The sequence below is a fragment of the Manacus vitellinus genome, unplaced genomic scaffold (genome assembly GCF_001715985.3).
Source record: "Manacus vitellinus isolate BGI_N305 unplaced genomic scaffold, ASM171598v3 scaffold_0_pilon, whole genome shotgun sequence".
NCBI classification, from domain to species: domain Eukaryota; kingdom Metazoa; phylum Chordata; class Aves; order Passeriformes; family Pipridae; genus Manacus; species Manacus vitellinus.
Window position 1 is genome coordinate 24,611,381 of NW_021938789.1, and position 27,007 is coordinate 24,638,387.

Here is a 27,007-nt window from a genome sequence, read left to right on the forward strand (position 1 = left end):
ACAGTTTTAAATATAGAGGTTACTTACTGTCTAGAAGGAATTTCCTGCATGAATTGCATGATACCAGTTTACATGCAAGTGTCTTTGGTGTTTGTAATGAGAAACATCTTCATTTAGCTTAAGGAAATGATTCACTTCAAATTGTACAGCAAATACAGTGCAACTCATACAACGACCTTTAGAGAAAAGTACTGAAAGGTGAATTGAAGGTGAACCATATTATGAACAGTTTGAATGGCAAGAAACTACTTGGTAGATACAAATGTCACTGTAACTTCCTTTGAAGCTTATCATTAGAGTTAGAACTACTAGTTAAAGTTCAGTATCTGAAGAAAATCACTTGTTTAATTGCTTGACCTTTGGTCTATGACTGTGGTGAGCAAGCTTCTAACTTTATGCTAAAGAAAAAAAACCCAAAAATATGTAAAAGTTACTGCACTGAACAAAGCTTTTGCTAACACATGGTACCCAAGGTAAAGCTTGAAATACTGATACTCAAACAGAAAAACATTAAAACAGTATTTACAGATGAATAGAATTATTTAATTCTTTGAGACCAAAAGGACAAACACTGAACAGGTGTTATTTGTAGTCTGATTTCTATATACAAGCAGTCTTGATTTCTTCATAAAAGCATTAAAGATTTTACTTGCAAGCGATTTAGAGATGAGGAGTCTCCTGTGCACTGTGGGAAATTATCAACAAATGAACAGTCTTTGTATTATTTACTATACCATACTTACTTTTCTGTACCAGTAGCCTGGAAAAGCTTTCCCTGCTCTGTTACATGAAGGGCTATGCTATATCTGACCTTCAAACACTTGTATGCAATCTTCCTGCATGTTTTATTTGAGGCATTACTTTGCAACTAATGTAATAAAAGTTCTTACCAGTGGCTGGACAACTGTTCTTGTGACATGACCTCTTAGACTGCTAAACTGTAACTGTGGCTTTTCTCACACACAAAACTTCCTGAATAAGGTGAGCATTTTAATGAGTTCTGTAGGATGCCTTTACCAGACATATGCACTTTGAGTACCTAATCTACATTTTTTTTTTGTTAATGGCCAACTCAAACTGAATTGCTAATAATCACAAGCAAGCTCTGTGTAACTTCTACTTACATTAGAGTAGCAAGGGTAACATTTTCAAAGGGCTAGCTGAACATTAATTTGTGCAGTGAAGCTTCACTATTGTTGTTCTGCTGTGCTGAGCAGGCACTAAGAGTTTTTAGTAGCTAGAGGCATGTTCCTCCCTAGATTAAAGATTATTTGACTAATACAAGCAGAAGAAAAATCCTTAAATTGGTACAAAAAATTTATTGTAAAGCATTCAGCTCAAATACATGCAATCAAATCTCTGACCATAGAAAATAAGAATGTTCCAAGAGATACTTTAAGCCAAGTTGTAGCCAACACAGGATCTTCGTAGATGAATTTGAAAAACATATTAAGTACTGAAACCACCAGTAAGTGGTTTGTACAGTGCCCTATAAAGGATTAAAAGAAAGCATAATATTCTATAGAAATGGCACCCTTAACTTGTACGTTATGAAAGATTAAGTAAATTTAATGATGAAACAGTCAATCACAAGTTTATTACAAATTTACTTACTGTATGAGCACTGTTAAGAGTCTTGTTTCTATGTCTGTATTCCTCAGTACTAGACAAGGTTTTGCAAGTCAGGTAAAATGAAATGGTCCTCCAGTTGAGTTCCCTGAATGCTCTCCTTCCCCCCTGACTCCTGTCCTCAAACTACTAAAAAACACAGGGAAACTCAGCAGATACTGGTAACTGTCATGGCAAATTGTATGTCCAGCTAACAGCATTTGCTAACCAGTACTGTAACAGTGGTCCTGGCCCTACTGTAAAACCCAAGCTACTGTAAACATCGATAGGGGTTTGTAATACCAATTTGAAGTTGAATCTGTGTTTAGCAGGTAAAAAGTAGATATCTTAAACAGGTCTGATCAAGGGTGGAGCAAGGCTAAATGAATACCTTGTTGAAGCTAAAGCTCATCATGTGACATTTCCAGAAACACTGACACCCTTGTCCTCCAGTTCCAGCAGCCAGGACAATTTTCCCTCCCTACTCTACAGAATCTCTAGTACAGGATCTTTCACCAAATACTAGCAAAAGACCAATATCCTGCAGTCTAAAAGGGAAGGTATGGCAGAATTAGCAAGACAAAATACACAGATACCACCTTTTCCCTCTTCCTCAGGTGAATTTAGCCAACCCTGAGGAATGTTCATACAAATCCTAATGCTTAAAAAGGCAAAGTAAGTGTGTCACCAGCTACATTGAAATTCACCAATTACTTAAGATTCATCTCGAGAACTGAGTTAAGAATGCACCTGGTGACAATTATTGCATTTTTTGCTTTGGCTTTCCAATCTACATCTAGTGTATCCTCAGAAATGGACTTGATGCTTTGGGAAATTAGCAATTCCTTTTCAACTGGTAAGATGCTAAAGTCTAGGTTTCTAAACCTGCAGCTCAAATAAGAACTTCTGAACTCGAGGGTTACTGTGGTTCTGACTACAACTCTGTTGACTTGAAAGCCAAAATCCACTGTATCCTGCAAAAAATGTCTCCTCATAAATGGCAGAGAAAAAACCCAAGAACCCATGCAAAATATGGCTGCAATTCAGTTTGTTTTTAAAATTAATTCAAAGTTGCATACTTAGGTTGGCCAAGACATTAATGAGTCAGTTGACAAAGCTTTTCATGCCGTTTTTTTACCAAACTGAAGCCAGAAAGCTGAAGGAAACTAACCTACAGTACGAGTGGCTGTTTCTCCTCATTGCTGGGCAAGGCTACTCTGCTAAAAGCATGCATACTGTCAACAGTATCAAGGAAGTAAATGAAGTATAGTCTTCAGTTTTTATCCTTTATTACGTACACAGCAAAGAAGGCAGCATTAGACACACGCACAGTGTGTTACATCCATTCCATCCACAGCACACACACGCGCGCACACACACACAGCCTTAAAAAAGTGTCGGTGATAAGGAACATATTATAAAGGTTGTGATCTTTATCTCTAAGCCCCTGAGCTTCTTCTTAGAGTTAGGTGAAAAGGCAACAAACAAGTCTTTCCTTGCTCTTTAAGTGCTTTGTGCAACTATGTCCATAGAGGTCATAAACAAGTCTTTTTGGGAGGAGGGAATGTCTTACTCCCATATTCACAGTCTCTTCTTGCCATTTTTGCACTGAATAGTTTCCAGTTATGTTTAGATGTCATAGTCGGCTAATATAGCTCTTGCTCCTGTGATTAAAATTAAGATTGGTTCTGCAGATCAGAAACGAAATGCAATCCTCTCTTTCTCTCAAGAGATGTCATCTTGGTGACACAGCAGGACTAGAGAAGTTACCAGAATTTCGTGGGGACTGAAGAGGCACAGATGAAGAACTCGGAGACAGTTTTCTTGGGCTGCATAGGTCACCATTGTGCAACTTCCACAGAAGTTCTTCATTTTCCATTGACAGGCGTTTGTTTACTTTTGATTCCTTCTCTAGTGACTCCTGTAAAACAGCTTGCTCTGTAGAAAGTTGCCTGCAAACAGAAGATTTACATAAGAACACATAACCCAAGCTGAAAGCTACGGTATTGAACTTAATTGTAAAGAAAGGTTTGAAAGTGCATAAACCCCTGCTTGGCTCACAACTAAATTCCATTCTTAAAGGGAGGATAGCATGTTCTCATCCTTGTTGGATTTAAACTGGTAGATTTTAAAAAGCAGAAGAAACTCTCAATAAGAAGCATCCCTAAAGGGTGGAAAAAATTTCTGAAGAGTAAGACTTGTCCTACTTAAAATAATAGATGTTTTTAAATGGCTGTGCTGGAACCTTTGGGTCTTGTTGCAGGCTCAGCTCTACATAGAAGATGCGAACTGGAAGAGTCTGACCATCGATTTAAGCAAAAGCTGAAGTTAGGAGAACCTCAGACCTGCTTTGTTCATGTTAAATAATACTGTTATTGCTAAATAAAACACATTTTGGATAAATGTAACACATATTTGTTAAATATAACACACTGATCTAAACTGGGGACAAATCACTCACTGAAGTGTTTAAAACAGAAGTTTAGCTCACTTAAGAGAGACAATCTTTGTAGAAGGGTATTTCCAAGTTGCTTTTTCTTCCCCGAAATGTTCGTTTTGAGCACTGAAGAACATACTGGGCCTTTACCCCCTTACAATCTGTTCCTGCTTGTTCTTCTACAAAGGAATGCACATTTGTAGAGAGACAAGTGAGGAAGAAAGGGATGTGTTCTTTTACACAGTACTACAAAACTGCATTCACTAATATTTATACAGAAATTTCTTTCTCATCACATCTAAAAGTCCACAGATATTTTTCACCTTGAAAGCTCCATGTGTTTGTCCATCCGAGCTTTTAATTCTTCGTTTTCTTGCTGAACCTTCTTTAATTTATCCATTAAAATTGTGTTGTTCTCCACCTTAGAAAGAAGGTCACAGTTTAAAACAAAACCTATACATTCGCTCATCAAAATACTGAGCTATCACAGACATTCGTAATCTGGAGTTTGTAGACCTTGTTAACAGTAGATATAAAAACCTGAAGTAACGTCAGACTGACCTGCTGCCATGGCTTAATGTTCTGTAACATCAAATAGATCCTACTTCCCTTATCCTTGTGCAACACTGGCACTTGGCCACTTGTGCTGGTTAGATGCCAGCAAAGAGGACTGCATAAGGGATCTACTTGTTAACCAGGACATTCTAGTAACTTCTGCCAGTGACAGCCAGCAGTTTTAGAAGCTGTTGTAGACAGAAGACTGTCTAGAAATAACACAGTAACATGCCAAATTTAGGAGCTCCCCTGTGTAAACAGCTTTCTCTGTTGGTCTCCTGATTCCACTGCATTTTAAGGAAAAACTGAATAAATGATTGGATAATCCAAGGGCTTCTACACTATGGCCAACATCTCTCAGGAAAGATGAAGGTTTGCTAGTAATTTACTAGTAACTGTAGACTAGGGTAACATATGCTGCTGTACAACACTGAGCAACTGACTTGAATCCTTTGTATCCAAACCTCTTTCTATACTTCCTCATTAAAGTCTTGCTTAAGCAAGTATTACAACAGTGTTTGAAGGCCCCACCCAGAAGAAGGACCCCATCCTGACACAAATAACAGCATGCTGAGTAATTACAAGTTCTGCCCCCAAAATTGTCTTTTCATGTGGAATTACACATCGGTCAGGAGCAAGTCCACACAGTTAAAGAAGCACCTTAAAGATAACAGCTAAAATGAATGACCTAAGCTAATCAACATTTATTCCATTTCTTATTTGATCCCTTCTTATTAAATTAGGATAATTTCCTTTTTAATGTTTTCCTGGCAGTGCAATCTATCTTCCATACCACTCAAGCAAATGTAGCAGGTAAGGATTTTTTTCTCCAGGGACGAGGGAGAAGAGAGGGAAGTAAAAAAGAGAACATGGTCATTTACAGCATCGGGGCATTCCTTCCCCCTCTTTACATTACAGCCCTGAGTGCTGTACCTACAACATGAGCATGTCCCATCATGATTTCATGTTTCCTGTTAAACAAAAAATATTAATTCTTGTTGAGTCTGACCAGTCTGAGGTCATTATCAGAACACAACTCAGAGACATGACCCCAATCTGCCAGACTCCTAGAAACACTCACCAGTTTTTCCATCTTCATTAGCTTTATATCCTGCTGATGGAGTTTCTCATTCTTGATCTCCAGCACTGCTTTCAAACTTTCCAGCTCCTGTTCCAGGTACATAATCTGTGGGTTTTTCTGAAAGATTTCCAGAGAGTTTGCTTAGTGCCCTGAATTTCAGGAACAATTTAGTTGTTTCTCTGCTATTCAGAAAAAGCAAGAAAATAATTATGGTAACAACCGTTTCTTGTTCTAAGTGAAGTCAAGTCAAACAGTTTAGAATAAATAACAAGATCTGATACGACCTTCTTCTCTGACTTTGTTTTTCCTTTGGTGTAGGTGGACAGTTGCAGTTTTCCTCAGAAGCTGTTCAGAAAACACTTCATACAGACATGAAAAACCCTTGTGACTCAAGGCACTAACGCTGTCACAGCAAAACTTGTTTCACAGGAGTGCCCAAAGGCTCCCTTTAAGGTTAGGAGTTCCAAAATTTATTTCATATTACTCATAACCCATCCCAAGAGATAATTAAAGTAAACATTTGAAGAGTCTTCAGACACTGGAATAGTTCAAAAAAGCACCAGAAGTTTAACCTCAGAACCTGACTGATCTTCCCTGGTTTGAGTCCGAAGGTTTATAAGCAGAAATTCAAAGTTTTCAGTTTTACATTATTGTTAAAGCCTGGCAATGCAATTGCACACACAAATCTTGCACTGCTGTACATCCATGACTTATCTACAATACAGCAAGTTAGGACTTCCTTTTTTATTCTTCCTTTTTGTTGTTTTCTGAGAGGTGGAGGGGAGAGGAGGGAGACAGGGCAAGGTCATATGTGGTTTCCTGAAGGACCTATATTCCAGAGTAAGGAACCATTCAAACACTGCAGAATAAAACACATTGTCTACTTTTCAAAGGCAAAGTCACAGGCAAAAATAATAAGAAGTAAAGCAAATCTCAGTCCATTTCCAGGTAGTCCAAGTGGAACACAAGCCAAATCAATGTTTAAGTGCATTTTGTATCTAAGCAAAACTTGTTTTAGTGTATTTGGGTAAGAATACAGGTGCAGTGCACTGAGTAACAGCTTCACTGCTGCGCCAGAAACCTCATACTGGAGGGCAATGCCTGCAGTTTTATGGGGCACAGTCCCACAAGGACAGGGACAGTACATATTGCAGGTAACAGGGGCTCCATCACCTATGCAGTTCATTCTCCTGCCTGTTTTTAAGGACTATTGCATCAGTGATTCTTGTTTAACCCCTTTTGAACAGATGTCCGTGTGAGGGGTGGAGCATGCTGTGCTGCCTCAGTGAAGGCAGCAGACAATTCCTTCCTCCCTCTTGGGACTTTACATGGAAGCCAGGAGCTAGGGAGAAAAGCAGTCCTGAGAAGTTTAAATGCAGCTTACAGTATGTTCGATATTCAATTCATTGTCTTTCCCTCCTCTAGCCCAGTGGTCTTAAAATGTCTTTTTGAAGTTTAATCTGAGCACCTACATGAGCTACTCATAGCAGAACACACAGCCAAATAAAAAGACTGAAAGGTCTACACAAGTTTTTAGAAAAAAGCTGGGAATATCAAGTGATGCTATCTAAAGGATACCAGAGAGTTGTAAACACATCTCTGTCTTCAAAGGGTTATTGGAAATTCTGACAGTGCAGAATTTTTGCTTAGTACAGAAGAGTATGCTGAGTCAAACTGGTACTTCTCCACAGAGAAGCCTCAAGCTTATGATGCATCAGGACGCAAAGTGCATTTGCAGCTATGTAAAGGCACTTGACTATTGCTCCTTTAACATAAACAAGATCTGAGCATTCCTGTGGAATACAGTTCAAAATCCCACCATCACAGCAACATACTGTGGTTGCATATTCTTCTTGCAGCAGCTCTGTCCTGCCACTAGAATAAGTAGTAAGAAGAAAAAACCCAAACAAATTAAATTCCAGTGAAAACTAGGGCAACTTCTACTGGAGGCATCCTAGGTGAGTTTTTAGGCATGGAGTTTCTCTTTATGGAATAAACAATACTACTGGTATTCCAGTTATTTCTGGGTAACCAGAAAGATAAGCATGTTTGTATCTAACCCTCCCAAGTGCATGAAAAACCTAAGAGCACATTTCTATCCCAGGAGCATCAATGACAACAGCAGCCTTGAGAGGAAAGGCAGGAAAAAAGTTTATCTGAAGGATAAATCAGCAACAACTACAAATTAATGTCTGAATAAATGTGTTAAAGACTCAAGTACAAGAAGAGAGTTTTGTAGTAGTGATGCAAGCCCACACTGATCATAGCACTGTTAGAACAGTTATCAACTGTCCAGAAAAAAGCTGTGGTACAACTTCTGCATACACATAGGTCTTCAATTTAGCTTAGGATATTATTTACACCCCTGACTTATATACTCAACAGCTTTATAGATTTATAGTGGTAAAATTCATAGACAGCATCACAGTGCTTGCAAAAAACTGGCAGATGAGCCACTTACATAAAATACTACTAAGTAAGGGAGTCCTATCAGGCTTGATTGCAAACCTTTCATATTATGGAATAACCCCAGGCAAGATCTGCTCATCCCCATTACTTTTGAAGATCAAGACTTACAACATTGGCTTTTTCTTTGGCTATTTGTTTTTGTTCTTCTAATTTCAGCTTCTCACTCAGAGAGTCGTTTTCACTTTTTAGTTCATCGATTTTTTTCTGAAATGAAAATACACGGTATAGTTAGGCCAAGAACTGACTGCACATCTCCAAACTGCCTTTCAAGTTTTAGACTGTTGCAATGACCCCAGCCTTTAACAAACCTCCAGCAATTCCTGCTTCTCTTTAAAAGAATCTTCAAGTGACTTCCTTTCAGATTCATGGGTGCTCTTGAGCTCTGAAACAAATTATTTTTGCAGATTTTTAATATAAGAAGTGAAAATTCTTTTGGAAAGAAACAGCCTGTAAAGCCAGCCTATACACATATGCACAGATGCAGAGTCAATGACAATACAGAAAGAACATTTATCATTAATTGATGCAAAGCATGTATGAAGTATCAGATTTACTGCCACTTCAGATTTGTGGATTGTCCCTTTGCATATCCATTTCATTAGCTGAGAGCATGTCAGTTTTGAAAGCATTCATCTGTGTGCAGCAAATGGATTTAGCCACATCTGAAAAAAGCTGAGTTTCTAGAAGGAAACACAGCAAAAACTGAAATTGTGTTCCTCTACAAGATTCTAGAAAAAATTTCCATGCCTCCTTCAGAGATGCTGTGCAGAGGAGTTTGCTCTTTGACAGCAGTGGAAGCGTCACCAGTTTTGAAGACACAGAAGTGTCACTGGAAATTTGGCTATCAAGTGGAGTTGGAAGGAGGATGGAAATCATCATCACTTAAATTAATGAGATACAATGTCATTTAAACCTAAGCACACTCACCACCCCCTCCCTGAAGAACCACTTTTGCCCCAGTGTACTGTACCCAGTGTATAATGTCCATGTCATTCTGGAAAGCATACAGCCTACTTATCCTCAGTTTCAATTCTGAGGTGCTCCTTATTGAACTAGGGAGTAGGAGGAATTACTAGGCACTGGAGACATTGAGGGCAATTCAGACATTTTCTACTGAAAGAAAAAGTCACTTCCACTCAAACAGTTTTAAAAGTTTCATTCAACTACAATGGGATCATGGTTATTGCTGTATGTAAAATGAGGCTTGTTAGTTCCAAAGGAAGGAATTCAGCCAATGTTTTTAAAGACAGCTGGCCACTAAGAACAATGAAGTGGACATATTGATCAGAAAGCCTAAATATTTTTGTTTGTGACTAGCAATACTATAGCATGTGTATTTGAATACAAAATACTTGCCTGAAAAAGAGGATTCATACTCCTTTTTCAGCTCCTCTACTTTTTCTGAATGTCTGTTTTCGAGTTCCAGCTTAAAGCTTTCATGTGTGGTATTTAAGTTGTCCACCTGCAATATGACAACATGATTTTTCTCCCCTTATGTGTATCAACCCTTGTTTAAAGCATTGTTTCAATGTCTTTATGTAGTACATTGAGTACATTTAAAATGGTTTAGTAGGATTTAACAGGAGAAGCTAAGCCATGTGCAACACTCAGTAAATGAAAATGATGCGTTACAATTTATCACTACCAACAGGATGATGTGTGCATCTGTCACACACATGGAGTTGTTGCAAAGCAAGGTCAGAGGGCAGGTGTGTTTCTATAAATCTTAAAACTCAAGCTGCATCAAATATCCAGTGGAGCTCTAGAAGTTACTGAAGCTGGCAGAACACAAGGAATCTCTACCACGTTTAAACATAAGTTTAAGATCTGTACAGCTTAATGTAGTAGTATTTTTATAGCTGCAGTGAAGTAGAGTTTCACATTAAATAAAGAAGCTCTGTTATTAGAAAACCCAAGATTCTCTGAAGACTCATTTGTAGCAGAAATCAATTGCTAGAGAACTTTTCTACTTTGAATATTACAAACCTGCTCCTGGAGTTGTGCTTTGTACTTCTCAGCTTCCTCAATGCAGATACTTTGGAGTTTCTCACATTCTGCAGTGTAAAACTGTTTAAGCCTCTCCTCCAGCTCAGCTAAGTCATCATGATGTTGCTGGTTTAACTTTTGCAAAAATCCTTCATAAGCAACTTGCAGTTCATTCCTGTCTCTCTCCAATTTCTCACAAGCTGCAGAAGTGGTTACTGAAGATGTCAAAAGAAAAAAAGAGAAAAAAAAAAAGTAACTGGATCAAGTTCAATACTAATGTCACATCTTCATTTAGAGGTATTAAAGACAGTGAACACACTGCACAGCAACATGGATATACAAAGACAAATATGATTTATCCATGAGATGTGTGCCACCTCCAAGGACACATGAAAAGATCTTTGCAAAAATATTAAATTCAGTGTTTCTTATGCTGCAAATTAATTCAATCTAGTTAAGCCACAAACCCACACAGAAAGCACAAGTGTGACAGTTTGTCACGTCATAGAAGAATGAATGTCTCAAGAGACAGACTGAAGTGCTCCAATAAAAAAATTAATTGCATTTGCTACTTCACCTAATTTGATCCCATTTCAGTAGCTTATTTGTCAGAGTACTTTGCGTTTTTATATATAAACCACTTAGCTAAATTTGAGAGTCTTAATATCCTGAAAACTACACATTCAATGTTACTCACACTCAGATATACAGCAGAGAAGCAATTCTGCCCTCACATGCACAGCCCGATACAGAACTGCCAATCTGAAAGGTACTGCTAATGTTTGTATGTCTGAGATATTTAAATATGCAAGATACAGAACAGTTTTAGCCAAAAAGTACAGAGTATTAAGCAAAGAGAAATGCTGTGTAATTCTCTTTACATCTGTATTAACACAGGTATGCTATGAAGACTGCCTAGGCTTGTCTCCCCATATTTGCAGCTGGTTAAAAGGCAAAACAGAAGTTAGTAACTTCTATTTTTTGAGTTTGAAATTTAGCATTCCCATCTCCAGGCAGCCAGGCCCGAATAGGAGGAGTCACTTTCCTACTGTTAATATGACTGCAGCAAACGCCTTTCGCATTTCCAGCTGCACCCAAAGCCTGGAAGCAAGGTGAAACATGATTTCTAACACAAGAGTGTAGTCACTGACCTTGAGCAAAACTGCTTCTATATGGACTCCAGTACTTTGGTTTAAAATAAATTAGTCAGATGAATGACTGCTCAAGAGAAAAATCAACTAAAATCTTAATGTGATCCTCAAAGACAGGAGACGTCATGCATGCATGCACTTCTCAGCAGTTTGGCACACTGCCCAAACAATGTAAACATAAACTCTGTAAAAGCACAGGAAGATTTAAGGATTTTTGTACAGGCAGCACAGGGCATTTTCATCACAGTTGTGTTTGAGTCTTAAATAAATCAATTACAGCATCTACAAGGACTGATTCCCAAAGCAGTAGTGGGCTCAGCTCAAGGGAAACCAGCCTGCCCCAGCAGAGCGCCTTCAGTTACACATCTGATTCCTTCTTTGCTACAGCTCATCAAAAGCATGAGTAACTCAATAAATGACACCTGCACTCTCTTTTAAGGAAACTGTAAAGAGTTTTGGCCCTGCTACCATCACTTGGAACCTGCAGTTGAACTAGAAAGCATTAAGAGAGTGAGCTGTATTGCGTGGAAACTGATGTGCATGTGATTTAGGCTTAAAAGCAGGCTTAACAGTGCTGGGTCTGTGTGAAAGATCTGTTGATCTGGACAGATTTAAGCCAAGCTCTTCATTCTGGCAATAATGCAACAGAGGCTGAGCTGAAACCTACCACAACATTCCCTGCAACCCAAGCAGATTTCACAGTTTTTGATACTTTCTATACCACCACCAAGAAAAATTTTTACTTTCCTATCTTTATTCCTTCCACAAACTTCTCTTACAACTGCTCCCTTTGGGAAAAAAAAAAAAAAGGAAAAATTAGCATTTACACTTCTATAACATTGCCTTGGCATAAAGTTATTGAATATATATGCACTGCATTGTCATGTTTTTGGGGAAGAGAAAACATCACTGTTAGGGGACATCACTTTATAATGCAAAGAACCAGGCAGCAAGCCAAACCGAGACACTATAGAGCCAACCACATGCACATGGATCTGACCTTCCATAGCAAGAGTAAGGGCATAGCTGAGAGGCAGGCAACTTGCATGCCTCAGTTAAGGTAACTGTAGCAAAATGCTTCACATGATCCACTTCATTTAAAAGCAACAGAGGAAAGAGCAAGCATTAAATTCTTTATTTGCAAGGTCAGAGCTATTCATTTGCCTCCATTTAGCTAAAAGAATGTGCTGCCTGTCTTTGCCTTATCTTTAAATGTCAGCACATGGAGCTTCAGATGATGCAAAGCACTTCAGGAAAAAAGCAAATAGCAAACCACACCTTTGTCAAAGAAAATAGATGCATCAGTTCCCCTTCAGGCAGTTTGCAATTCAGATTTATGAGAAGACTAATGTTACAAAGGCAAACAAAAACTTTTAAAACTTACATTGGCAGTTAAATGTTGTTACCTTAAAGGTAATGTCTGGCCTCCACAAAGCTGGAGGCTGCAATGCTTCCTTGCGGATCGCAAGCCTGACGTGAATCTCTGCCATCCAACTAAGAAGCAGAACTACTAAACAACCAGTGAGCTCCCAGTATCATGGTGGTGGCAAGAAACGGAGCATGTGAAGCATGAAGCTTCAGCAAGAGCACCAACTAGTGAATTGTTAATTTGAAATTATGAGAAGTCCCATAAACCAAACTTTGTCTCAATACTTGAGACTGAAGTGTCTGCAGCAAATATTTTGCACAGCCCTATTCATCTCCAGAATGAATCATGTATTTTATGACTGTGTTCTGCCTTCTTTTAAGAAAGTTACCTTTTCCATGATTTGTCCCTAATTGCTTAGTTTGGCCATCTATCCACTGGAAGGAGATATTGCACAAGTCCTGACTAATCAAACTCGACGGCTACTCAACTTAAGAATCTTCTCACTGAATTGATGCTTAACTTTAAACAAAAATTTGTAACTGGAACATGTGCTTTTCCAGTAGCACACACAAACACACAAATCTCCATTTCAACTTCTCAGCCACTTCAGAGACACCTGAAGGGCATACTTCAGCACTTTTGTATACTACTACTGTGCTTCCTTTCCCTTCTTAAAGTGCTTTCCTCTGCAATTCCACATCTTCATTATGCCACACATCAGACCACAAACCTTGAGCAAAAAAATTCAACAGGGAACAAGTGGTTCAACAGCATTTCAGATAAAAATTGAGCCACAGAGATGAAAAGATGCACTATCCATTTGTTCATGGTCTGTTCAATCTTACCTGTAACACTAAACCGTTTTAAGCTTTAAGGACAGAGCATATGGAATGCTGTACTTGGCAGCCAGAAGCAATATTTACTTCTTTATTCAAATAGCGGAGCCATAAATATTCCTTCCCCCCCGGTTGTTTCAGCCTCTCCTCACAACTATACAACAGTCTCTCCCTGTATTATTACAATGTGGAGCAAGATTATTCTGGTTTTTTAGGCTTCTTAAAACTGTTTGTTAGAAATGAAGAGCCTGGTTCTTTTGAGCAGAACCACGACTTTCGGGAATCACAGGAAGTTTCTGAGATTTGGTAAGAGCATATCTTCAGAGCAGAAATGCTGGTTTTTACACACTCATCTGCAGTAGTTAACAATGGCCACTTGCATCATGGGTATTTCATTGTGAAGCTTTTTACATGCCAAAATCATAAAACAAATGCCTGCAAGAGAGAACCGTGGAGAACCAGGCACATGGCAACTCCCTGCAATAGTGCAAACGGCAGCAGATCCAAACCACATCAACACTAGCTCCAGCTGAAGGAGAGGACTACAAAAGTTGCCTTCATATCCCCAAAAAATGTATTTCATGTTTCCACTAGAAGTAGCCAGGAGGTAAAACCTTACAATTGTGCAGTATCTCCTGTCAATTTTTTTTTCTAATTATAAACCATTCATCATGCAATTCAGTCCTTATGGCTAAACTGCTTAGATAAAACATTTTTCACCTTACATTCCCCCTAAAAGTCACCACAACCTAATGCTAAGAGGATAAAATATACTGGATTTTTTTTTGAACCCTGTATTAAATTGTTTGTAACAAATAGTTATCTTCATAAAATTGTCCAAGTCACTCACTGGCCTAGTTATGATTTATGAAAAGGCAGTAGACTGACTGCAATTTTGAAACTGAGTTCACTAGGACAGTAAGCTGGCAGCATTTTAATAGATGAGAGGATGTGAAAAGGGGGGTAATTACCACAAAAAACCCCAAGTATTTAGCATTCCGTGACATTACACTGCACTAACACTTCATTGCTCGAATGCTGTATTTCAGACTGCAAGATGTATGTTCACTTGACCATAAAGTCTACTGTAGTCACAGAGCCTCATTTTCTTCTCCGTACAATATATATTTTTAAATATATCTAATAACTAATTTATGCTTTTGGTAGATTCTCAATATTGAAAATTCTACCCAAACAAGCTTTCAAGTTTCTGACCAAGTTTCTCTTGGTGTTACTTCTATAATGAGGCTAACGATACAGGACGTTAAGCCACATTTTGTATTTTTACTCTTGGACAACTTGAGATGAGGCAAGTAGACCAAAAAAGCCTGCTGTAAGCTACATTTAAGTAGGTATGACTGAATAAATATGTGAAGCATTCACTTATCAGGAAGTAAGTTCCCACCCCCAATGCTGCAAATGCTACAAGTGTCAGCAAGCAAGTGTATGACGTGTGGCAAGTTAGGCCCAGCCTCAAATAATTGAAAGAATTATTTATTAAGTATTTTTAAGAATCACCTTACCCTGAAAAACAAATCACATTCTCTCCACCTGTCTGTAAAACACAATAGTCTCTTCTATCTGAACCTCCAAAGCACTCTGAAGATAATTTATTATTAACAAAAAGAGAGTATGAAGGTATTTTGAAAAAAATAGTTTATCAATTTCAATGCAGCAACTGGAGGGGAGAGAGAGGGGATCGGCATCTGTCTGGCTGTACAGGGTACACTCGGGCTGCTCCAGGCCACAGAGAAAAGCTCACGAATGGCAATTTTCAAAGGGCCAAGACGGGCACAGGCTGAGTCAGCTTTGCACCTGCTGTTTTGTAGCAGGACTGAGCTGGATCACATCCAGCATGGTTGCAAAGAGGCTCTGAAACAATTTGGAGAGCAATTAATTTAGAGGAGTAGTTTCGTACCTCTCAAGAAATATGCGGCTCTTGCAATTTCTACTTACATAATTAAAACAAGGAACTAGAAATAACTTATACACTTAGCTTGCTTCTTCAGAAGGGAAACAGGTGACAAGCAGGACATCCCTACCTGCTCCAGGCTCCCAGAACTAAGGCATTTACATTCAAACCATGAAGTTTAGTCTTTGTAGCTGGAGATTTTAAGGAAACCCAAGTTCAGAACCCAATTGTTAATGAATCTGAACTGCCTTTGGAAAAGCCCATCCCAAATACCTTTCATTGCTAATCCTTGCATGCATTTCCAGCCAGTGAGAGCAGAGAGCAGTGTCTGGTAACCATCTGCCCTACGGTCAGCACAGCCACATGGTCACTGCCAAAGGCCATTCTGGGATGGTAATGCATATTCAAGTCATTAAACAAAGGTATTTTGGTAGAAAGGGTCGTATGGAATAACCCAGCAAAACAGACCATCTGACAGCAAGCCAAATTGGTTTTACAAGGTAAATCCAGGACCTTGGGAGTGTGCACAATTAAACTTCAAAGCAAGAAACTGAGGAATCCAAACTGTGCAGGGTACAAGCTGCAGGGGCCTTCATGTTCCTCTTAAACTTGGCAACATGCAGGGCATAGAGTATACTGAGCTGGGCACACCAGGTTCCTCTTCTGAGACTGTCCTCAAAGTGCAAACCAACAGGCATTAAAACCATGGAGCTGGGACTCCAGGGAACATGTCCACATCGCCAAATAAGATTAAAACTGCACTGTCTGAGACAACCTATGCCTAGATCCTACTGTGAATCAAAATTCACAGTACTTAGGTCAAAACAGCCTATGGAAATGTTAAGTTCAGCTATAGCCATTTAACAGTGTCAATAGAAAGCTGATTAGCAGGTGTGTATTTAAGCTGATTATTTTCAGCTAAAGCTACTGTTACAAGAATACCTTTCTCACACCTTGTCAACAAATGAATAATTTAACTTAAAAAAACCCACAAAACCCAAACCCAGTTATTTTTAAAGCTACATAAGATTGAAGACCTATGTAGTTTTTCATTTCTGTAATTAAATCCACTCCCTTTACATGCTGAGGAGAGCAGTACAGACAGGTTAGACGTGTGACATGGTTAAGACAAAGAAGCCGCATGAAGATAAATGCCTCACTGAAACCATGGTCTGGAAACCTTACAAAGGGAAGCGAGCCCAAGGCTGCCATTCAGATGTTCCTGCAGAACTGATCCAGGAAATTCAGCTCTCCGTGAGGGGACCAGCTGACGATTTCATCCAGCAGCATCCCCGTCTGAGACCTCTGTGCACTTGGGTGTCACAGATCCACCAGGCACAGTTATATTTGAAGTTTTTTTCTAGTTATCAACCTACTGAATGGCATATTCATTCTTGCAAAGGGAGTTCCATGAATGAGTTCAGCAGGCTGTTAATCAAAGCAGAAAGGTACCTCAACTTCCGCCAAAGCCCCCAAAAATGGTAATGGATAAAAGTAGCTTTTGGTCCATCCATTTAAGCTAAATTTTCCCTTTCCAGGTAACTGATAAACATAGTACCTAGATTGATAAAGGAAAAATAATATTGAAGATGCAAGCCTATGGAAGAGATTTTCTTGCTCCGATAGCAATCCTTCTGAAGTCATTTTCACAATGAGGTAAACAAATGGGTTTGCTCAGAAAGTCATGCTAAGTACATTAAAAAAACCCACCTAGTTTATAATGTTTATAACACAACTTTGTAGTGATGTAAGAAGCCCATTTCCACACTAAAACTCTAGTTCTGTTGTCAGTTTAGGGTAGCAGAACTGCTGGCTGCAGCTGATGGGGGACACCGCCCTTCACCCTCCTGCTCCTTCCCCTTTCTCTGCTCCAGCACCAGTGCTCCTTCAGGCACATGCTGAGCCAGGCCAGGCAGCTTTGGCAAAACAGCACTTCAAGTCACCGATCTCAGCTGCCTTAGGTCCCCAGGTAGCTAGCTCATTGCATGGCTGGGCACACAGCTGCCCAGGGAGAGAGATGCAAAGGCAGAGGAAGGCCAGGCTCTTTCAAAGCCAGCCCCTACAGAGACCTGCCTGGGACAACAGCAAAACTGCAGTCCAGGTGCTTCATATCAGCAGGAAGATTAAAAAAAGCTGCAGCTTGACAGATGCCGGACAAAACCAAGCTCTAGAAAAGCCTCAGCTTTTTAGTACTAAGGTTCTGAGAAAGGAAACACTACATATTTCTGCAGTGTCTTTGGTACTCTCACCTACCTACTTAGACTACAAATATTTCTCTGCTTGTGATACTGCCTCAGTTCACACACTTTTAGCTTTATGCAACAACAAATAAAGCTCTTAGAAAACTGCATTTTAAATAACCCTCTAAACTGGATGCCAGGAACAGTGGCAAGTGGAGAAGCTGTGCTCTGTTGCTTCAGCTGGGGAGACAGGGCGACCCCTCCCTCCCCACTGCACTTCCAACTCTGAGCACTTGCCAGGGAACCTCCGCCTTATTAATCAGTGCTAAAAATTAAATCTGAACATTAAACGCACCACCCGCATCTAATGAGACCTACACTCACACTTGTTTGGCTGAGACAATGCTCGACTTTCAAAGCATGTGAAAAGAAGTGTTTCCAACTTCTCCATCAATGTCATATCTGAAACTGCTCCACATGTATTACTTCTGGTTTCAAAGCTTTTTTTTTATTATTTTTTAAAGAGGTTTCATGATAAGAGAAGTGTGTTTTCACAGAACACTATTTTTACTTTAAAGTGCTATCGTTTTCAATCCAATTACTTTTTACACTTCACAAAATGATCTGGTTTTGAGTTAAATGCAGTTAAATCAAGCTTCAAAGTTGGCTAAACCAGCCCCTGCACATTATAGCTTAATTTCATATTATAGCTGCCCACCAGGATGAGTTCAAAGACTTAATCTCATCAGCCTGAAAGCATTTCCTTAATTTTACACTCATCCACCTACAAGTCACTACAGCAAAAATGCAGATTTTGCGCAGTATATTTTACAGGTTTATGAATGTTTTGCCAGCAAATCTCTACAAGACAGCATACAAACAAGTAAGGGATCAAACAGAAGTATACATGCTGTCAGCCATCCTCCCATTTTTAAAAAGCGAGTGCTTGGGTCATCAGATGCATGTTTTGCAAGGAGGCCCCGCTAGGCGCAGTGCCAGGAATTCAGTGAACCTGGGGTCACGCTGTCAGGGCTCCACAGCGCTTAAAGCTTCTGAGCGGAATTCAGTCAGGGAATTAAATGACTGTCATTACAATACCAGGGCATCTGTCTTTCTGTTTTGCTTCATTTTAGTTCTAATGAAGAATACAAAAATAAATTCTTACCTAGTTCTCCTCGAAGGTTAACTAGTTCTTGAGATAACTCTTTACGCTGTTTCAGTGCTTCCTCCCTCTGCAGAGAAAAATAAACAAACAAATGCAAACATTTGGTTACCAGTGATCTGAGTGGGGCACCTTCCAACAATTAACTTACATGTGTTCTGCAGGAAAACAAGAGGTAGGAACAAGAAGCCAAGATATGAATCACGATAACAGTTCATCTGTTACAATATATACAGATGTTCTTCTGTTGTTAAGGAAGTTATACTTTAAAACAAAGAAAAGCTCTTTCCAGGATAACATTGCAATTAAAATCCTACTTTGCAGCAATTAATTACATATTTTATGGTGGGTGTAGCAACACAAGCCTCCAGAACAAATCAACTGATAGCTGTCAAGGGCACAGAAGTATAGTGTATAAGTGAAAGAGGCATGCATTAAATATTTATCTTAAGCTTACTCAAACACAAAACCAAAAACTTTGCTAAACACTCAGTCTTCCATGAAGGAAAGGCACAGCCCTGTTCAAAGTTGAATACAACCCACCCTTCTGCTCACAGTTCTTAATGTTAAGATAGACAGTGTTTTTTACACAGAGAGAATCATAAGGAATCTGCGAACAGATCATAACAAAGCAGAAGCACCCATCTCCCTGCTTTTCCCGGGAGCTGTGCCTTGGCCAGGGAAGGTGGCCGGTCAGGCCCCTGTGCCCCTAGACCTGCAGCCCAGGGAGCGGCACAGGCACAGCCACGGCAGGGCTGCTCCAAGGCTCGGCACCGCCACCCCACACCCATGGCCACGGCGTGGGGGTGGCAAGGTCCACGCGTCCTCCTGGCAGGGTGCTTCACCTTGCTCCCTGCCGTCGGCAAAGCTGTGAAACAAACACTCATTACCCTTGCTGCAGCACACTGAGAATAGAGGCACAGCCTGCTGCTAGAGCAGCCCATCTTCCCGCGCCGGCAGCCCTCGCTCGGCCCCCCAGGGCCGGCCCCTCATCGCGACGTAGCAGCGCGGCACCGCCGAGCCGGGCAGGTCTGGCCGAGCCGCAGGCTGGACCTTGCCTCCGCAGGTTATCCTGCTGCCGCGCCGGGCGCTCCCGACAGCGGCAGATACTGCAGCTTCTGCAATTGGCACAGGCAGCCAGCGATTACTTAAAGCCACAGCCCTTCTTTTATGAAAGGCGAGCCCCAGACATTATTAGACCGATCGATCTCCGCTTGCTCCAGCGGCAGCCGGGATCATAGAGAGAAAGAACACTGTCCTTCTCCGCAGGCGTTTCGAGCTTGCTATAACGCTGCTTTCACACCTAATTTGCTGATGCACAAATAAGCCACAGGAGGCCTGAGCTGAACGGGAGACCCACAGATACAGCGACTTTGCTGCTGTCAATGCCCACGCTTATGTTCATAGGCCCTGTGCGTGCAAAGAGCTTGAAACTCATGTTATATGCTTTTCTTTTAGCTAGGATACATTAGGGGAAAGAAAAAAAAAGAAAAAAAAAGGCAAAAATAGAGGGGGGCACCCCCCCCCAAAACACTGGCCCAAAAATCACACAGACTTGTCCACAATTGACCACACCAGAGGAGCTCACAGACTGGTAGGGCCACACCTGCACCCGGTTTTCCCCAGGGAAAACCTCATCTTTACAACAGATTCCCTGTTTCCTCTTGGTCACTCTTGCTGCAGCCTGACCACAGGCTACTGTCTTAAGAGCACCCTGTTCTGGAGGCAGGGAATACTCACTGCATGCCTGCAGAACAAATAAAGCAGCAGAATACACCATTCTTAAGAAAAACTACAAAGAATGAGCACCCAGAAACCAGTCATGTATTAAGGTCTGACACAAGACTAATCGAAATGAGTAATTTTTATGCTACACACTCTTATTTGCTGCAAGTTTTATTATTAATTATATTATTATTCTGCAGCTGTAAAGGCTGGTTAGAACAACCAGCCAGCCCTTTACTAGAAATATTTATATTTTTGATCTTGTATGGGAAAGATTCCCTTTCAGTTACTCAGTTTAAGCAGTCTTAACAGTTATTTGGACACTGACACATTAGTAGGGCTATTAAGTAGCTGTGTTGTAATTTCATATTAAGCACTTAGAGGCTTTTTACAGTGGCAGTGGGCTACGATTGAAAACCACGCCTAGCTCTCGATGGTAAATCTCAGGATACCAGAGAGCTCAGTTATTGAAAGGACTCACCCTGGTCTTCCCTGCTTCTCTGCTCAAAAAGGAGAGATGAGTCATCTCACTCCAGCTTAACACCTGTGTTCCCACTACGGACACAGCATCTGATGATGAAAACGTGAATGCTGCATCCTTACATGCTGGGACACAACCATGTAGTGGATCTATAATCAAGTTAACTACCAAAGCACTTATGTTCATGCTGATGGGATTTTCCAAAGCTTTTGCAGTAACTCAGTCCATTACTGAAGTATGTACAAACACACATAGGTGTTTTTTTTTTCCTATAGTGCCCCCTTGGTTTGCATATTCATTCTTTCTTCTAATTGTCAGTCATTGTCCTTGAACCTGCTTTCTTCCTGCCCACACTGTTAGTAAAACATATCACATCTTCCCTAATGACTGGACCATGCTGCAGACCCTTTGGAAACGCTAACATTCTTGTTTACTGTTTCCAAAGGGTCTTCTTCATGGTGCACACATTTTGCATTTGCTTTTAGTTAAAGAAATTTGATGAGAAAAGGGCATGTGAGATCAGAATATACTAAGGACTAACAAGAGGCTGAGACTAAAATCTCAATGTAAAATACACTAACATTGCTTTAGTAGATTTTTTTTTTTAATGTTTCTTGCTGCTCTTAAGCCTGTGTTGCTTTTTACTGGTGGTGTTTAACCTGTTGCCTCAATCTTTAGCTTGCCCATTCATAGTTTTGTAAATCCAAGAAATCCAGACAGACTTGTATCATCACCTCCTGTTAAAGAATACATTCAGAAAAAGCTAGCCATAGAAACTGCCAGCCTAAAATAAGAAGAATAAGTTGCTAAGGGGTTAAGCAGCCCCATGAAGTAGTCAGACTGACTAGCAGTTAATCTAGCACACTTTTATCTAAGTTCTGAGAGAACTGAAGCTCCAGGTATGAGGGGGTTTCCCTAAGAAAACATGAAAGTTTCCCAAACCTGAAATCTAAGTGCAGTAAAATACCAAAAGCACTTGAATAGTCCAGTAAGGGCCTGTCTTCAGAATTTAATTTAAAGAAAAGTGTGCATGTGCTTTGAGCTGGAATATCCAGTAACCTTCTAGTTTATGTTCAGTAAGATTCTAGTTGAAAAATCAATAATGGAAATCGAAAGAGCAGAACCAAGTGGAAGCATATGGGATCAAGCAATTTTGGCATTGTTATCCAGATAAATCTGGCAATAGGGATCATTCTCAATTAGTTGTCCAAGACTCAAGAAGGGTCTTCATACTCATTTACAATTGTTTCCAGTACAATTTATGAATTTATGCCAAGATCAGGTAGATTACTGGGTACCTATTTTTCTTATTTAAAAAGAATCTGTTGTAGGTTGAGCTCTAACCAAAATGTTCTCCCTGCTATAACACGGAAGCTATAGGAAGGAACAAGAACAGAGCTTGGGGATAAAAGGTTTGCCACAGGCAATATTAGGCAATGCATCTCTGCTATTGGACGCTACGAAAGAGCTCTCAGTATATAAAGAAGACTTGGACATTTCTTGTTACATGAAAGATTAGCCAATTAAAAATCCTTCACATGTTTTGAAAATTTGACAAGCAAGTTCAGCGCAATGTGTGCCCCATAGCAAGGACACTTGTGAGGGTGTGATATACTCTGTTACAACATTTTTGAAAAAGATGAGGCCAAGGTAGGATGTTAAAGAACATGACAGTTTCAAGATGACAAAAATTACCAATTCAGGAACGGAATAAATTACGAAATTTGTCATTCATATTTGTTTTGTTGGCAGTTATGCAGCCCAATTACAGGCTTAAGAGCATTTTTCCTGGCAACCAGCTGTTTTTGCTACAGCTTGAGATTCAAACAGACCAGCCTAGGGTCATTTTAGATACAAACAAGGGTGAGGACACATCATTGTCTGAACAGTTTCCATCATTCTGCTTTAAAAGCAGGAAGCTCTACAAAAGCTTATATTCCAGAACAAACAAAAGAGATATTTGTACCAAGCACCCAACCTTCCTGGCTATGTACCTATAAAAAAAATCTTCACAGAAGACAGAGAAAACATACCTCCAAGATGTCACGTTCTGAGCAGTTCTCAAGCTGGAATAAGTGGGCATTCCTCAACCATCCCACAGTTCCTTGGCAGAGGAGCACACAGTTTTACAGCAAACACACAACTTTATTTCCTTGAGAGGATGTGCAACTAGTCAGACTATTGATTTCAGGTTTCCCTGCACACTCCTACTGTTGAGCAGGTGGAGTGGCACTGGTGTGGAAGCCCCATGCTCTGCCTGCAAATCAAAGCTTTGAGAGCCACAGATAGGCTGTGCCTGGCCTAATTACCTTTTGCAAGTTTTTCCTCCATGTTAAGAACTGCGAGTCCTCCAACAGTTACTCAATATAAAAGAGCAAACCATGGCAGAAAACGGATTTCGAGTATGTGTGTCCAAATAAGCCAACACCGCCCATCTGGTAGTAATTATCCACACATCACAGTTCCCATTTTAAACAAGCACACTCCTTTGGGAAATGAAATATGTACTGTTTTGGAGCTGTAGTAAAGAAGGAAAAATTCAAAAAAACAACACTGAAAAGTTCACATTTGTATACCAAAATATAAGGACTTGTTTTCTTTTTAAATTTCAAGTAGCTATGTCACACTGGTATCTATGTGATAAACTACCTGCCACAGTTGCCTAGTCCACCCCATTAACAGATTCAGAAGAAGCATTGTGGACTGCTGCAACCAAAAACTGCAACGCACTAGTACATTGCAAAGGAAGAGACACAACTCACTTCTAGCCTGTGAAACATCTCAGGGAATCAGATCGTGTTGTGGACTTTTCCCATGACACAAACATATAGTAACTACACTGGAATGCACATCTCTTAATGCTGGGATGCAACGTGATGCCTGCCCAGAGAAGGCAGAGAAAGGCTCTGACAATGCTGGTCCCAAGCAGTCTGCAGCACGTGGACAGGCCCAGGCAAAGGGCAGCAACTGTACCTGTCACTGGCATAACTGGCAGGTGGAAACATCTCTGACTGCGAAAGCTGTAGATCAGCCTTCTAATTTTCATCAGCAATACAAAACTTTGCAAACAAGTAATTTCAAGACTCAAAACTTACAGGAGTAGAAAATTAAGTGTTAAATATAAAAGCACTGTGATTTTTTTTAAAGGCATTTTATTAGAACAAACTAAATAAAATTTGTTTGGAGCGCATAGAACAAATCAGTGCAAAGAATGGAAGCACTTATGTGTGTTTTATTATCATATATAGAGCCAAATTAATTTTATTTTGGGAAAAGAAAGCCTGGTTTTTGCAAGCCATTTGCTGTCAAACTAAACCACAAGCACTTACTCTTAAACTTAAGAGAGAAATGCTGAGCATCTTAAAAACATAGTAAATTAGTTTTAATGAATTATAAAATTGCAAGCACTTCTGTAACATGTATGTTTAGACCTTACAAGAGATGAGCTTAGGTTGAAAAAGAGATCATAATTTATATATAATTAATACAGGTACAGTCTCAGCTGTCAACAGGATGTCTTCCTCATCCGAGGAGATACTCCTCTTGGGGACAAAGCATTAGAAATTAGAATCTACTCCATCTTTGTGCAGCACCAGTCATGAAAAGATGGTGATCATCATTGGCCATAGTGTAGAAATTGAGTCATACCTTTGCACAAACTCCAGTCACTCATGTGTCATCAGCTACAGCCTGGAGGTAATTATCAAGGGGTAACAAAAGGGCCATTCATATCCGCTTTGCAGTATGACATTTGCCTTGATGATTTTGGTCCTTATACCACAGAATTTCTACCAGTCCCTGTTCCTTCTTTCCTGGCAAAACCCAATCCTCTAAATAAATCTTCTAATTAGAAATCAGCAATTTTAGAAATTAGTTTCTTTTAAACTCACCTCCTCCCTACCTCACCTAAATCCCCTTGAGAAGTCATTTCTCCTGCATCACTCGGTGCAAAAGCAAGCCAAAGAAATGAGCCAAGAAAGTAGCACAATAAACAGGATTTACACTCTGCTCCATGTGTATTTTTGAAAGGAGTAGCAGACTATTACTGTGATAAAATGAAAACGTCATTAACCATCTCCAGTCAATAAATATACAGTGGCTTTGTTTGTGTTATGCACCGCCTTCTTACTAAGTGAAATAAGCGATCAGTTTTCACCTTGACTTACTACTTCAAACAGAATTAAGACTCAGAAACAACACTTATGTGATTAGCTGATAGAGACTCACTGTAATTTCTAATATTTTACGTCTTTCATTTGCTAGGTACCTTTATGGAGAATCAGATGTTTTTTTCCCCGATGTTTAGTGTGTGAAACACTAAAGCACAGAACCAGTCAAACAGGATTCCTATGAGTCACTATGTATTTAACATGGATTTACTTGTGGGCTCTTCATGCTTTTACAGGCATTACGTGGAATTATTAGGCTCATAGGGATCTTTGTTTTCCCATTTAGAAGTGATGTCCACCTTCACAGAGTAGCCTTGCAGAGTTAGGTCCTGATGTAGTAATACAGGCTATTTAACTTCTCTGTAACTGCCTGGTTTCTACTTTACAGGGCTTCTGAACTCTAATATTAGTTCTCATTTGTCACATAGAATGACTCTTTCCTTCCCTGTAAAACTCATGATCTCGTAAAAAGTAAGTTTACCTTATCTAAGTAACTACTTATTTCTCAGTATTTTCTAAAGTTTTCTGTCTCAGTCCAGCTCATCTGAGTTGGACAGTCTCCATCAGATACCATGCAACTTTAGCAAGTTATACTGTCACAGCTTAAGTTCTCATGTCTATAAAACTGTAATTACCACTATAAAGTTATTAGAAATGTTATGAGAACCAATGCTTGAACATAATATTACACTATTTTCTTCATGTCATTCCATTTTTAAGGCTGTTTAGAATTTCACTTGAAACGGTAGTACAGATCAAAAGAGGGAAACAAGATGGAAAGATGTTATTTTCTTTCTTCCACTAACTGCTCCCTTATATTTTGCAATAACACCTCTAGTTTGCTACTGTCATTAATTCTGCATCTTCTTGAACAAAAGATCATTAGAAGAAATAACAAGGTAGTCATGAAAATCAGCTGCTTTGTCGAAAGCAACACTGATGGCCTGAAACACCAAGTTTGTTTCGGTCAAAGCTGTCTTTTCCCAAGACACCTTTTGCTATGAGTAACTATAGGACAGGACTCCCAATTCTCTCCAGCGGTAGTCCATTCTGAACACCCAGGTGTACCAAATAAATTGCTTAACTGAGGCGTCCTCTAAAAAGTTGTCTCCATCAAAGCCTAGTTTCACAGTAATTAATGGATTAAAATGTTTTTCTGGATGTTAGAGCACACAGATCTTCAGTCTGTTGCCAAAAATATTCTTGTTCATTCACACCACCTTAGAGGAGCCTTGAGAATCATCTCAAGCTTCCTTGCTTTCCAACAGCTACCTGTCAGATGCAAGCTGCCAGAGCCTAGGTTTGCTCTACAGGGGGAAGCTACTGTATTATTACTCAAATACTCGCCGTCACTGAACAGAAAATACTTGCATTCCTCAAATTCAAGATATTATATTTTGACTTCTATGTGATTTTTTTTTTAATATAAAGAAACATAAAATTTATCTGAATTAAATATCCTTATTGTCTCTTGGAAAAAGTTATGTCCATATTTTGGGAAGCCAGATTTAAAGAGCAGAAATACACTTGGGATGAAAATTCTAATGAAAACTGGCCAAGTTTGATGTTAGGTTCTAGAAAATCAAAAGTATAGACTGAACTTAAAGACAGCAAATCTAAACAACAGGTCTCCCAATATATTTTGCACTTACAGGTCAAAAAGATACAATTGTTCAAAAACTCTTCCTTTTACTATAAATGGTTTGGGGTTTCGTGATGCAATGTGTACTTCTGCTCCTTAAGCAGGATATGCATTTTTCATTTGATAAATATAAACATTTTCTGCTGAACAACCACAAAGGCCAGAACAAGTATTTCTGATACATGTGTTCATGTATTCCAAAATGGAAATAAAACTCTTTAAAGTGCTAAGAAGTTCCCAAGGA

At 39.6% G+C, this 27,007-nt stretch overlaps 1 protein-coding gene across 8 annotated transcripts in view; it reads right to left on the reverse strand.

The window, feature by feature from the left end:
• Positions 1 to 2,873: 2,873 nt before the first annotated feature.
• The window catches only part of MTUS1 (microtubule associated scaffold protein 1), a 128,773-nt gene continuing 104,639 nt past the window's right edge, over positions 2,874 to 27,007 (reverse strand). For 7 of the 8 annotated variants that reach the window (XM_018069558.2, XM_018069550.2, XM_018069552.2 and 4 more), the window contains 8 exons: positions 18,750 to 18,816; positions 10,137 to 10,351; positions 9,507 to 9,612; positions 8,459 to 8,532; positions 8,259 to 8,354; positions 5,682 to 5,798; positions 4,369 to 4,466; positions 2,874 to 3,560 (listed from right to left, as the gene is read on the reverse strand). In XM_018069558.2, coding sequence (XP_017925047.2) covers positions 3,344 to 3,560; positions 4,369 to 4,466; positions 5,682 to 5,798; positions 8,259 to 8,354; positions 8,459 to 8,532; positions 9,507 to 9,612; positions 10,137 to 10,351; positions 18,750 to 18,816 — 990 coding nt within the window. In that variant the 3' untranslated portion in view covers positions 2,874 to 3,343. Of the gene's footprint in view, positions 3,561 to 4,368; positions 4,467 to 5,681; positions 5,799 to 8,258; positions 8,355 to 8,458; positions 8,533 to 9,506; positions 9,613 to 10,136; positions 10,352 to 18,749; positions 18,817 to 19,636; positions 19,823 to 27,007 lie in introns of those variants that run through there. The other variant, XM_018069591.2, reaches the window with a different exon arrangement.